Genomic DNA, 14,636 nt, shown 5'->3' with positions numbered 1-14,636 from the left:
AGGTTCTGGGGGTCCTGGTGAGTGACAGAGGTTCTGGGGGTCCTGGTGAGTGACAGAGGTTCTGGGGGTCCTGGAGAGTGACAGAGGTTCTGGGGAGAGGTCTTACTCATATGGATAGGCAAAGCACACAGTGGTCCAGGAAGGGCGGGGCAGATGGACAGCATCACTCCACACAGATTTTCATCCTAGCGTTCAGGAAGGCTTGTATTGTTGCCATGGGGATTTGGGGGCAGAGGAAGCTCAGGCTGGAGGAAGCAGAGGGCCAGGCCACCACAGCTCCTTTGTAGTGAAGTAGAGCCAGAGCTTCCTGGTTCTAGGCCTCCCTCACAGCAGCTCTGAAACACCGCTCTCAGGTTGGGATATTCTGCTTTGACTTGACAAAGAAGGCCCCTCCTCCCCGACACTGAATTTGTTTGTGGTGTCTCAGGACAATAAAGGTATGAAAAATAGTCCAGGGATGATGGGGGCCAAAGGACAAAACAAACGAACAAGCCACCAAGCTGAACACTCTCCTAGTCTTCTATTTGTTGATGTTTTGAGCACAGATCCCCTCTAAGTTCGTAACCTCCACCCTTCACATGGGTAGCTACAATTTGCAGAACACAGCCACTCTTCAGATTTTATGCTCCCTCCTCCCCTCCAGTCCACACTGTAAACAATGGTGCTGGTGCCTGTTTCACAGGGGTGGAAAGTAAAAGTCACGTGGCTTTGGCGTCTTACCCAGAGTCACCCAGTTGGGGACGAGCAAAACCTGGGCTTGAGTCTGGAGAGTTTGGTGCAGGTGTTCATCACTCACCCATGAGACTGAGCTGACAACTGAGTGGCTACAGGCCCGTGGACCGAGAGCCCAGCCTCACTGTGGGCTTCCGCCCTTTCTGCCTGCCCCTCCCCTGTTATTATAGCCAACTATGTTTATTGTATCTGAATGTCCCAGGGCATTTGCTATGCCATTTAATGTCTTGACATTTGGGAGTGGGTTTAGAGCTAGCCCCTCATGGCGAAGCTACTCTACAGACCATAACTGTTCCCAAGAACACTTTCAGAAAAGGCCCAGAACATGTGAGGGAACCTAAGTCAGACCTTAGATGACAGGAAAGTCATGCCCCTTGGATCTTCCTCCAGATTCTTGACAGCAGCTCCCAGTGACGGTCTCATAAGTTAGTCTCGCTTCCCGGTACAGCTTCCTCTCAATGCCCTGACAGGAGGAGTCCAGTTAACCTGGACTTTGGTGATGCCTGCCATTTGTGGGAGACACTGGGGCAACTAGGAAACGGCAGGGGTTATTTGGTCCTTGGAGGATAGATCATGCAGGCGGCAAGATGCTGTCAAGTTCACAGAAAAACACCAGCATTTGGGGCACATGTAAATCCCAAATAGTAAAAGGGGACCAACTTTTATTTATAGTAGAGTGGAGCCCTGGGGGGCAGAAGCATTCTAGAATGTTGCTGGGGATCTGGAAGACAGAGGCTTCGCATTTGGGTGTGTGCTCTGCAACCTTGGAGCAATTTTGCTCACTTGCTTCTTCTCTGTTCCCTCCAGATGCAGCCTGTGGATGCCCCAGTAGTCCTTTGGCTTCAGGGTGGACCTGGAGGTTCATCCATGTTTGGACTCTTTGTAGAACACGGGCCTTATATTATCACAAGTAACATGACCGGTAAGCGATGGTTGGACTGCTTTACTCATGAGTCTCCTTCCAGCCAGTATCTGTTCTAAAACTAAGAATAAACACAAGAACCACTAGGAGTAGCCGAACGGTTCCAGATCATAGAAACCCAGCTTTGTAGCACTGTCTGTCCAGAAGGAGGAGCCCCAGGATGAGTGTCCTGCCTAGCTTGCTCTCTCCTGAGAATGTGGGTGAAAGAGACTAAGCTGTTTTCTGCAAGCCGACTGCTGACTCAAGCATTCTTGGCTGACAAAAACAGTTGGTATTTATTACTATTTGGGTGAGCCTTCTTGCATGGGCCTAATGGTGGAATCATATCCCCCCATTATCCATGGGGATAGAATGCTTTATGGGTCTTCTGTCCCTTCAATGAGCTGATGCCTCGACAGCAAGATGCAGTGGGTGAGGCTGACGTGGAGGAAGGGCTGGAGCTAGAGCCTCTGGCTGTGTCTCAGGGTGGACTCTATTCTTGACTCTTTGGGCAGATAGTGTGCTTTCCCTGGGTCAGCATTCAAAGTGTGAATGAGTTTGGGACTCTATGTAAAAGCTTTTTGGGCCAGCTTTGATAGGGTTGTTCTCTTCAGCGTTGGGGAGGAGGAAGAGAGTGCAAGAGGCTGGGTGCAGGGTGCCCTGCACCTAGGTGTGTAGGGTGCCTTGGACCTAGAGGCGTAGGGCAATGGGCATTTTCATCTCAGCTCTTCATGAGGTTTTGTTGTCAGGCTTTAGGCTTGGCTATAGTATCGCTGTGTTGGACAAAAGTACAGAAGAGAGAGGTGAAGGGGGTGGGTGCTGGGTGCTGGTCTTCCAGAAAATGGGTGCTCCAGTGGCGAGGGGAGCTCAGCAGGATGTGGTGGGATCCAGAGCAGGGATGCCTCGCCTGGCCTATTTCGTTAGGAGCTCAGCCCCTTCTTCTGTTTTGACAGTTGTCCCCAGAGACTTCCCTTGGACATTTGCCCTTTCCATGCTCTACATTGACAATCCGGTGAGTACCACAGGATGCCACAGGATGCCACAGGACATCAGTGCTGGCCTCATGTGTGCTTCTATTTACTACATACAGCCGTGGCTGCACGGTGATTGGTCAACAGCAGGCTGCACTCACAGTGGTGTTTCTATAAGGCTATCAGGGAACTGAGCCAGTCCCGTTAGCTCCTCTAGCCCTCAATCATCACACGTGTTTAGATAACAAATAATCGAATCATCACACAATGGCAAATACTGCCATTAGACTGAAGTTTCTTGTTGTACTCAGCAGAATAACCTGTTGTTGTACAGGTGCCTCCAGTGTGGGGTAGACCATACCTTATAGGTCTGCATAAATCTTCACTATGAGGGAATTTAACAACAACAAATGCCTACGTTGTCCTCACATTAAGCAATATATTACCATATGTTTTCTAAACTACGGAGTTTTTACTTTCTATATTAGAATTTAATTGCCATGCCGGGTGTGGTGGAGTATCCCTATAATCCCGTTTGGAGGTTTGGGCTGTAGAAGAGTAAGTTCAAGCCAGCCTGAGCTCTAGGCTACATTGTGGGGTCCCTCCCATTGAATGTCACCAGTGGGATACAGGGCGGATGGCTTTTTACCGATGGTGTGGGTTCCTTGTCTCACGGGTTGTTGCTTAATGATGGAATCCTCCTCTTTCATGTAGACCTATAGATACAAAGCGCCAAAACTTGTGTGCTTTCCCCTGGGAAGGGAAGTGGGATGCCTCAGAGATACATGGAGAGATGGCAGAGATCTGAAGTCAGAGGTGTGGGTCTTGGGATCTGTAAGGCCACCTCCCCGTGTGGGGTTGAGCTGAAAGTCCTCAAGAAACATCCATCTTCATGCTTATCTTCATTTCTTTCCCCCTAAGGTGGGTACAGGCTTCAGCTTCACCGATCATTTCCGGGGATACGCCACTACTGAGGATGATGTAGCCCAAGACTTGTACAGGTACGTCATGCAAAATGCTGCAATAGGAGAAGTCTCCCTGTGGTACAGTCACTATGGACTGGTCCTTATTGCTCAACTTCTAGAACTCTGTAGAACATTTCTGTGTGTGTGTGTGTGTGTGTGTGTGTGTGCGCGCGCGCGCGCTCATGCACGCATGCACACATGCATGTGTTCTTCTGCTCCTCTTCACCTTGTTATTGATTACTGCTTATGACAGGAGATAAACAGGACTAAAATCATGACTGAAACCAGTTGTAGTTTTCCCACAATTTTCTATGAGACAGTATTCTTTCTCAAGCCATCCACCCAGATGTCTTAGAAGTTTCTGGTTGTTTTTAGAATTCTATTTAACTTTGTTCTTGCCAGGAGATAACAGTTTTCCCAGGTGTTTGTCTTCTTTCCCATAACTGTTTCCTTTGTGGCTTTAGATGTATATTTTAATCTATAGCTTCGCCATGACTTTTCCAGGCTCAATCCTTCATTTTACAGTTTGTCTTTCACTTAAAAAACAAAAAAGTGTGTGTGTGTGTGTGTGTGTGTGTGTGTGTGTGTGTGTTGGGGGTTGTAAAGTTGTGAGCTTGGTTAAAGTATATACACATAAATTTTCCTTTCATTTTCTTGCATTCTTAACATCTATTTTTAGTACGTTTTTTTAAAAAACTAAGCCGACCTTTCTTATTTGTTCAAATTTTTTTCCAAGCTATAAATTGCGATCTAAGAACAAGTCTGAATTCTTTCAGAGCGCCTGAGCACCCTTGGATGCACTGTGAGAATCTCCTAGAGTCGCCTGCCCAGTCTCACCCGCCCACTCTGCTGATTACCCAGTGAGCAAACCTGGCATCTAGCAGGACTGCCAAGGGAAAGGGTATCTGGTGAGGAACAAAGCCTTCCCAGGTGCTTTTCTTTCTCTCTGGCTGATCAGACACAGGGCTGAGGGACCGGGCTTTTGGTGGCTTCCTGGTCTTTATTTCCTGCCAAGGACATCTCTTTCTTTCCCTCTGCTGACCCAGAAAAGAATATGGCTGCTCTCTGATTCCCCACATTTCAACCCGTGGGTTCAGTTTCCATCAGGGTCACCTAGGTTCTCACACCTCCACACCCAGGCTCCGTGTCTCCTGGGGATGTAATAGCTGATCCTCCCAGAGGGAGCTCCTTTGGCCTCTCACTTCCAGTGTCTTCTCCCTGCACAAGCAGGACCATGGTGCCTGTCCTCAGAAGCTCAAGCACCCAGCACCACCGATGACACTGAGTCCTCCTGGCTGAACACCTACCCCCACCCCTCACCACAAGCGTCTTTTGGCTTCATTGTGTGACTAGCAAACACTAAAGATATGTGTTCACCCTTCACAAGTCAGAGTTTTGTAAACCACTCCATCCCACCCCCCAGCTAGGAAGCAAGGATGTCTTCAGCCAGCAGTTGACCCTGTGTGTGGATGTCACTGGTGACATGTGGTCCGTCTCCTCTTGCATGACATGGAAAGAGGACGGGTTTCAAAGCAGCCGTTGTTTATAGCTGTTTCGGTTCCCTTTGCTTCGGGCTCTTAGAACTGGAAAATAGCTAATCAAGAGGAGTGCAGAAAACTGATTTCAGCTGTTTCTTTCGCAGTTTACACTATTCGTTTCCCTTTGTGACCGCATTCTTCTCTCCAGCTTGCCAGATGGGTGTTTGCAATAAGAAGGTTGCTTTGGAACTAGTAAATGGGCTACTGGGGTTTAAAGAGCAGATCTTTCTTCTCCCTTTGGAAGCTCCCTTCCCCCCACCCCCGCCCCGTTAGTTCCCCCCTGAAGATGAAATTCTATTTTTCTGTGAACAGAGGCTGGCCTGGAAGAAATGACCTCCTAAAGAGTCATTTAGCATTCGTGTTTCTAGTGGCTTTCTTTGTGTTCAGAACCTTTTTCACTCACGTTCAGACACACACTATAGAGGATGCCTCTGAGCCATGGCAGGTGGTGGCTCTCAGCTTAGAAAAATGTGAATGAAATGTAGTCAGTTTGCTCTCTTTGATGTGGATTTCTTGTCTGGTGCTTCTGTCCCCGTCTCCCTTGATCACTGGATGTATTCCTGGAGCTGGTGACATAGAAGCAGGCAGCACACAGCCCCTGGCCTCCCAGAGCTCAGGGCCTGGTAGAGCTCCTAAGGTTACCTTCTAGGAGTTGAATGGAGGTGACACAAAACTGGTGTCACCTCCTGACTGTGGGGATGTCAAGAACGAGAAAGAGGAAGAGGCCAAGGCAAATCATGTCCTTTCAAAGAGGCTTGTTGGTGACATTCTTCTTCCAATGTGGCCCTGCCTCCTGAAGTTTCCATCTCTCAATAACCCATCAAGCCATAAGTCCAGATGTGGATTAACCCATTCCTAGAGCCAGAGCTCTTGGGAGCCAGGCACCTCCCTAAAGCCCCACCTCTGAGCCTAGGGACGGAGCTTACAACCCTAGAGCTCTGGAGCTCACATCCAAAACCCTTTCGCTGGGGACCTCTAGCTGAGTCCCGAGCCCTTGATGTCTTTGGAGCTCATTCATATTGTTTCCACTCTACCAGAACTGACCAGATTCCCCAGCAGCCACTAGCTCTGTTGTACACGATCATTTCTTCACTGTCTCTGCCCTACATCCATCAAAAGACCTTTCCCAAAAGTCACCTGAGGAGTAGTGTTCTCCCAGCTGCTCCTTCCTCAATGGCAGATCACCCTTCAACCAAATAGCCTTTCACTAAAATTCTGTCCTTGGCGGAGTTCCAGCAGGGATTTATAATAGGGTCACCTGATATAGGATTTCTGTGCCAGGCAATGTTCATACCTAAATAAATCACATGCACATTGGTGTATTGCATACACTTAACATTATGCTAAGCTTTGAAATGCAAGCAGACATGAGCCCTGATTTATTTTAAGCAGAACCTCACCATGTCATTGGAACAGTGCTTGACCTAAGTACAGTTAGATGAGCAAGGCGTGTGTGTGGCTCCAGCTACTAAATTTACCATTTTCATAATTTGCTGCTGTGTAAGAACTGTTTACTAAAGATTCAGAGGAAACACTCAGTTCATGGAAAGACTGTAACTATGAGATCAAAAGAGTAATAGCTCCTTTGTGTGAGCTCTTGCTTCAGAAACCTCAGCTACACAGGCACTTTCCAGTCAGATGTAACTTGAGAGATTATCTTCTTCAAATTAGGTTGCCAGATACAGCACGGAATGCCCAGTTTATTTGAAAGTCAGATAAACAATGACTATTTCTTTATATATAAGTATCTTTAAAAGGTGGAAAGTGTTCAAAAAGACAGCCAACACAGACCTCTGGCTTCGCACACATACACAAACACACGTACACACCCACACTCATCCACATAACATCCATATCCACACATACATAAACACACACACACAGTATGTTCAACACAATACTTGGACAGACTTATAAAGGATTATTTATTATTTATCTGAATTTCAATTTTAATAGGACACCTTGAATTTTCATTTGCTAGCCCTGTCAAGCCTAAGGACTCCCCACCGAATACCGAGGAAGTAGGCTATAAGCTAAAGCAGGAGACTTGACATTCGCTGCACTCCTTGAGCCAGTGTTGTTCCAGCAGCAGGAAGTGCTTTTAGCCTGAAGGTCGCTGAGGGGAGGGTGGAGACCGAACTCCTATTTTTAACCTTGTTCTAAAGCCCGCTCACTACCAGTCCTAACGTGGAAACTATCAACATGCAGCAAATTTAGTTCCCCAAAGCTACTATAAATAACAGAGAGTGCACCGAAGCCCACAGCAGTGTTTCGCAGGGAGTTTTTACAGAACCTTTGAAAATTAAGTCTAGCAGGGATGGTGCTGCTCATAATGACTGAGTTTTCCTCTCTGTAACCCTTGAACTCTCTCCCACTCCTGGCTTTTCAGAGCCTCCTTGTCTTTCATCTTCCCTGGAAGGCTCATGGCTTTTAGTCCCTCAGTGGGGAAGCTGGGACCAGAGCTCTGCCTGGCTTTCTCAGGCCTTGCAGTGAAGGTCAAGACATTCCTAGAGTGCCTGAATTTTATGAGGGTTTTTTTTTTTTTTTTGGTCTCCTTTTTGGAATGACTTTGGTAAAGACATTTAAAAACCAGCTAGTCTTTTCTCTATTGTGAATGCCCTGCTCGCTTATCTCAATCCTAGAACATATTACTGGACGCTTACAGTGGGAATACGTACTGAAGTGGCCATGGGATTATGGAATTCTGGCTGTTTTCTTTTCCTCCCTCCCTTCTTCTCCCTTCTTCCTCCTCTTCCTCCTCCTCCCCTTTCCCTCCTCCTTCTCCCTTTCTTTTACAGCTTGGTGTTCTTATTAAAGCCCTGGCATCCTGGGAGCTCCTTTAGCAATAGTCCAATAGCTCGCTCACAGTGGGTGGTTGCTAAGCTATTGAACTTCAGAGTTCCTCCCACAAAGCTGGTCTAATGGTGTAGTCATAAGGTTTACATGAAAATTGTTAAACAGTATGTGGAAGCTGGCACCAGGGACACAAAGACACCTCAGCAGCAAGATGACCCTAACTGGCAGTTCCAAGTTTACAAATTGCCAGTGTTGGTGTCCAGTGTCCATACCTCTTAGTATGGCAGTATCAGCTACCTGTTTGCTTTGCCTGGCCATCCCTGTGGAATGCAGTGTTACTATCCACTCAGGACTGAAAACCAGAGGGATGTACAACACAATGCTATCTCCTTTCCATCAGCATGCTTGCCCCCCCGCTGGTGAGGTGTGGTAGCCAGCCACTCGGCCTCCTCCAATCAATCCCTATGCTTTCTCTTCTGCAGTGCCCTGATTCAGTTTTTCAAGTTGTTTCCTGAGTATGCGAAGAATGACTTTTATGTCACTGGCGAGGTGAGTTGATGTCTCATTTTCTTGTGTGCCTCGAATAGCAAGAAGATTGAACTGTATGGTGATAGTTACAGCAGTCATGAGCATAGTCGTGTGTATATTAGTATGGATCTGGTCCACTTTCCTAATTTCCCAATAATCCCCCAAATAGCTTCTGCAACAGTGATGTCGGTCTGGGATCAGTGAAGGTTCAAGTATTGGGATATGTGCAATGGACTAATATGGTCTAGGATTCCCCGCTTTTGCTATTTTATTTTATATCAGTGACTTTAAGTGGGGACCAGGTGACTGTAGTAATAAATTCCACATTCCAAACTCATCTTATTCTCTCCTCAGAGATCGGACTCTCTGAGGATCCCAACTGTGTGCTTCTAGGCTTCCCAGCATGAGCTATAGCATGGCCCTTGGCCTCTAGGATGATGGCAAACTTGATCACTAGATTAAGATGGCATTGGCTAGACACCTGCTTCTGTTCATATTCCATAGGAAATCATAACCACACAAATGACTCTTTCCCCAATCTGTCTCACAACAGTTTTAGATCAATTGATGAGACATGTCTACTCTGACTAAAATGGTCGTTATAAAATGGCAGTGTCCTCGTCTGTCTCCTCTCTGTGTTCATGTGTATCCCGTGGGGCCCAGGCGTTGGTATTCCTATAGGATCTATCAAAATTGATTACTCTTCTTTGGATGCATCTTCTTACTCTGCTCTGTGAAAGGCCCTTCAAGCTGGTGCTGTGCGTGTGTGTGTGTGTGTGTGTGTGTGTGTGTGTGTGTGTGTGTGTGTATGTCTTTTGACAGGTTTGAGCATTTCCCCTTTATCACAGATATTGGACTCGGGAGCACCCTTGCCCTCCTGAGATCAGTCATTTCTTCTAGGGACTCTGGCTCATTCCAGTGGAAAATGGCATTGAAAAGCCAGGCCTGGAGCACTTAGTGTGCTCATTGCTTCGAGGGTGATGCTACTAGCTCTTTTGGACCTTGTGACTCTGATTCCTACCACAGGCTTCTCCAGTTCTCTCCTCCACTGATGTCTGTATGGGTCTTCTCTTACACCAAGGAGCAAGCCTCCCAGCAGCAAAGTTTTCCTTCTGTGTGCCTGTCCACACTCCCAGCTTATACTCTGAATGACTTCACAATGACTCCATCATTACAATACCCAACAAAAACCTTCCATGTTTCCTTCAGCAGGACTTAGCCTCTTACTCTCTCTGTTGGTCTCTCCCTGGATCTTGTCTCAATTCATCCCCAGGCAAGTGTTTTTCATATTAAACAGCTCCTGCATTCCACACATCTAACTAACCAACCAGTCTATCCACGTTCTTGAATCTCTGAGGGTTTCTTTAGGTCCCATCCTATTTGGGGACCAATAACTTGGGCTAGAGGGTTAGAATAAAGATCAGTGTCTAAGGGCTACCCCTGGTGCTCTCGGAGGAAGGATCCTGCTGGGCCAGTCATCCTCTCAGCCATAAGGCTTAACTCTGGAATGACTGATTTTCACAGGAAGGTCCAAGTGATGGTGCCAGAGGAAGGGCTGGAAGGATGCCGGGCAAGTGGTCCACAGATGTGCACGTTAAGGGACTGAAAGAGAAAAACAGGCTAAGTTCCTAGTGAATGGCGAGTTCATGAAACAGGAATTTCTTGAGCCTGTCTTCTCTTTTTTCTAAGCCGTCAGAGAAGATGGCTTAGCATTCTATATATATATATATATATATATATATATATATATATATATATTTTTTTTAATACTCAGTTGCTCAGTATCAAATCACATTCAGTCCCTCTATCAGGAACACCTCCTGCTGTCCTTTGCCTTCTGAGTGTTTTCAGAGGCGAGTTGGAAGAGGAGCAGGAAGTGACACCCTTGTCATTTCATAGGAGCCCTGGAAGTCATGCATTTCCCCATTGAGCAGAAGACTGGTCTGCTCAGTGTGTAATTCCTTGTCTAACAAATAATGTGGCAATGTCGTTAACCATGATGCTCAGCAGAGCTGCCAAATCCTGGAGGAAATTTTTGACTTGTCTGTTTTATTTGTGCCTTGCGGTTTTAGGCATGTCCTTTCCAAATGTGTGTGGGAAAAGAAAGATTTTCTTTTTATACACTTTGCTGCTAGGATGCTTAAAGAAGCCTGTGACATCTATAAGATAAAGGAAGATAATCAGGAGGAAGAAAGGTAGGCAGAGAGGCAGTAACCACAGGACCGCAGCTTCAGAAGAGCACAGTCCATGCGTATCCAATTTTTTGTCACTGGGACACTATGTCATCCCCAAAGTTCACAGTTGAAAATGGTACAAGTGGGTTACAGAAACAAGCCAATAAAACAAAAACAAAACGACAAAAGCAAACGTGAAATCACATGTGTTAAATATGTTTATGATTCTGCATTTGGCCACACATAGCCCTCCCTCAGGTTACAAGATGGAGACGCCTGCTCTAGAAGCCATGTACCTTTTGGAAAGAAAAATTCTGAGTAGCAATGCCCCACTTCCCCAGTCTCACAACTCTGTTTTGTTTGTCTTTTCATGGAGGAGATAGAGTTCTGGCTTGATAATTGGAGACCTGGACCGGAGTAGAGGAATCCTGTGTTGATAATTGGAGAGCTGGGTCTCACTGGGTGGTTCCAGGCCAGTCACTAAGCTTGCTGAGTCTTTGTACTTTATCTTGCAACCGCAGTGGTTAGCTTTGAAAGCAACCTCCACAGCTGTTTTGCTTTGTTTATTACATGGTCAGTGGCAGTCACCCAGGCTCACTCTTAACGGCATCTCCATGCCCCTGAAGTTAGAACATCATACCAACTCCTGCCTCTCTCCAGCCCTTCCCCAGACTGTTCATTGAAAGGCCGTCCTTTCCTGAATGCTCATTGGTTTTCCTTCTTAGGGAGTCACAAGGAACACCACCAAATTTGTAGATTCAGCCTTGAAAAATAATGGATAAATGCAAGAAATGTTTAGCACCCTTTACATTTGTGTGCTACGAATGAAGGCGGGCTGCACAAGGGTCTTCAGCAACCATTCAGAGCCCTGGCAATGGTCTAAGAGAGTCTGGGAATGATAATAGTAATGACTACATAGCACCATTTGGGTGTTTAATTAGATAATCCTCCTTAGATATTTCAAATAGTGACTGACTGTAGAGAGCAGCCAACACTTGTCGCCTCCATTAGGGCTCAAAGCCTATGGCCTTTGGCATACAGACTGGGATGAAAGTGTTTATAGAAGCTCTGTTTGCTTATTGTTGGTCTATAGCATTGCCTGTTCCGTTGACTTATTTTGGCTGTGTGTGTGCGTCCAGGGAACTAATCAGAGCTTTGAGCATGATAAGCCAACCCTCTACTGCTCTGCTCTGTTTCCCAGAGTTAAAAGCATTTGCTTTGCCTAAAAGATGAAGGCGCCTTGATGATGGTATTAGAAGTTTGGTTGATTTGTTTTATATGGAGCAGAATGTGGGAGGATCCATCCACACCCAACTGGCAAGGCATCCCAGGGAGAGCAGCTTAGGTCTACCGTGGGTATGAAGGACAAGAGAGAGGCCCCTTCTCTCTTTCCTTTCTGTTTCTTCCCCTCTGCCCAGAATACCAACTGGAATTAATTTTCTCTAAAGAGAGACAAATGCGTCTGTAAATCACCCTCCCTGAGGCAGGAAAAAAATACTTCAAAAAGAAACAAGCTGTGTTTAATTCCTGTGATTAGCTTTCTTTCTAAGCATTATCCTCCCAAGCCTGTAACTATTCATGAGACAGCTCTTGTTCTAGGGACATCAGCACAGTGCAGAACCCTCTCCAGCATCCACAGGCTGGGCTAGAAGTTAAAGGAAGACAGTCCTCATTGAAGCAGAGGCAGGCCCATTGTAAAGCATGAGCTGTATGTACCAGTCTAGGCAAAGACTCAATGCTGTGAGTGGTTCTTGGAATGGGGATGCTTCCAAAATGATGGGGCATATGCTGAAAACTGGGCATCTCTTCCCCATAGCATAAAAGGGTGGATTCTCTTTATAAGTAGGTTTGTAGCTATAGGTAAATTGAGGACCAAATACAGGCAGAACCTTATTTGAAGGTTCTTATACGTTAGTAAATTAGTACTAAGTTAGTAAGTTGAATGGGGGTAGTTTACCTTCATCTGCATGGGAAAATCCTATTGGGGGCATGGTGTTGGACAAAGTCATTGAAGATAACTGATGGGCTGAAGGGGCAGCCCAGCAGAGGAAAGTCTTGCTTGTTTCTTTTTTTTTTTTTTTTCTTATTCAGCGTTAAACTCATGCTAAATGGATGTTACAGAGTGGCTTAATAAAAGGCTGTTGTTGGATACAATAAATCTATCAGCAGCATTTCTCCACAGCTGCTTTCCATCTCCCTGTCATTGTCCCTATCTCCTGTCCAAGTCCCTGGAGACTCCTCCGTCTACCACCTCAGACAGCCTCCTACTCTTCCTCTGTCTTCTTCTCACCGTGGTAACCTCATTCTCAGGTTTATTTCTCCACACACCTTCCCTCTCCGCCAGGATTGTCACAGTTCATCAGAGAAGATCAGCTAGATCCTACCCAGTGTGTTTTTCTCTTAACGTATTTATGTTTGAATTAAGTGCTGACCCACTTTTTATAAGAGGTGACTCACAAGCACTGACATGCAAGTGGTAGGGTGACCTGTGAGGTGGAGTGGGGGAAACATGCTAGCGATAGACCAAGAGTCATTCTGTGTCAGCCTCCATCAGCCCCCAAGTTCTTGGATTTGCTGAATTGGGGGCCTAGAAGGTAGCTCCAATAATGTCCTGTTCCAGTGTTTTATCATAAGAATGTTCGCTCAGATTCGGATGCACAGCAGCCGCGAGCCCTCCCTTGCTGAGTACTGTTTAATGCATTGCTTCCTTTAATCCCAACAGCTTTCTTATAATTATCCAGATCTTCAGGATGAAGTGACTGAGACTTAGGCTAGGTCTGCCTTACCAAGGTTACCCAGCCAAAAAGCAGGAAAGCCTCGAAACTGGGACCGACTGATGAGACTCCAGGGCAAATGATTGGAACGCTGACATTGGCTGTGGGTTATACAGCCTTGTGTGGGGAGGTGTTTTCTGGAAACCAAATCATCTCACGGAAATCTCTTCTTCTCAGGGCTGACCCTCTTCTCCTGCAATGGAGTCTGACAGCCCCTTTCCTATTTCCTGCAGCTCTCTAGGGTTACAACTCTATAGGAATGAAAAGAGGCTCCTTAGCTCTTCGGATGTCTGTCTTTCTGGCCAAGACCTAGTTTTAATCACAAAGACTTAGCTTTGATCATAAAGTTTTATAGAGCAAATGGAAGTTCCAAGTGATATAAGGACTGGAGGTCCCTGGAATGCAATTATTTCTAGGCCATGGCACTTGCTGAATTTTATTAGAGAGCGTTCAAGCTGGTTTAACTCTTCAGCCCATGACAAACGTCTATTTCCAATTACATCCATCTGCCCTTGCCAATATTTTCTTTTAGAATTGAAAACGGATTTGTGACTGTTTAATGAGTTTAATATTATAAAAAATAAAGGTTTAAACTGCAACCTAAAGAGCTGAACAAGGGCATCTGGAAATGTTTACAAGTTGGGCCTCCGGCTTTCAAAGAATATATCCAAGTCAAATCGGTCCGTATTTACTGATTCTCGAGTTGCATGGAGAAGAATGTGAATGCACAGACAGAAGTCATAAGCTTTGTCTCAAGTGAACTGCTGGATTGGATCGTGCCGTCTAGACACAACATTGGGACCCGTTAGGGATGTCCAGGGTAGGGGGTGGGGCAGCAATTCAAAGGTAAACCACTTAGGTAGCTTCAACCGTCTAAATTCTGTCTAAAGAGCTCAAAGGCCTCGGCCTGGGTCTGTGCTCTCATTTGGACATACCCATTATTTACAAGTCAAATTAACTGGAGTCTCCATTTCAAACAAAGGATCTTATCCATCTGCTTGAGTCACCTGGCAGCAAGCTGGGCTTTTCCACTTGAGCTCTGAGGTTAGACTAAGATGGGATGGAATGTATCTTGTGTTGCTGTACCTGTCAGTGGTGGGTGATATTTTTTTTTAAAGACACACTCTCCGTATCAAAAGTGAATTGTCTATTATTTAGAAGTCAGCAAGTACCTTTGCATGGCTTGGTGTGACTAAAAGCTGGCTGCAGTTCCAAATGGTCTTGCTCCATGTCTATGCCTGTAGAGTCTGCTGCTTT

At 46.0% G+C, this 14,636-nt stretch overlaps 1 protein-coding gene across 3 annotated transcripts in view; it reads left to right on the top strand.

Annotated features, from left to right (window-relative positions):
* Cpvl (carboxypeptidase vitellogenic like) overlaps nucleotides 1–14,636 on the top strand; it is a 104,135-nt gene that overhangs the window by 23,283 nt on the left and 66,216 nt on the right. For all 3 annotated transcript variants that reach the window (XM_021191436.1, XM_021191435.1, XM_021191434.1), the window contains exons 4-7: nucleotides 1,540–1,654; nucleotides 2,587–2,645; nucleotides 3,526–3,605; nucleotides 8,386–8,452. In XM_021191436.1, the coding sequence (XP_021047095.1) occupies nucleotides 1,540–1,654; nucleotides 2,587–2,645; nucleotides 3,526–3,605; nucleotides 8,386–8,452 (321 nt within the window). The remainder of the gene's footprint in view (nucleotides 1–1,539; nucleotides 1,655–2,586; nucleotides 2,646–3,525; nucleotides 3,606–8,385; nucleotides 8,453–14,636) is intronic.

Source organism: Mus pahari, chromosome 2, assembly GCF_900095145.1.
Source record: "Mus pahari chromosome 2, PAHARI_EIJ_v1.1, whole genome shotgun sequence".
NCBI classification, from domain to species: domain Eukaryota; kingdom Metazoa; phylum Chordata; class Mammalia; order Rodentia; family Muridae; genus Mus; species Mus pahari.
The sequence above is the reverse complement of the archived record's forward strand: the minus strand, read 5'-3'. Positions and strand labels throughout refer to the sequence as shown.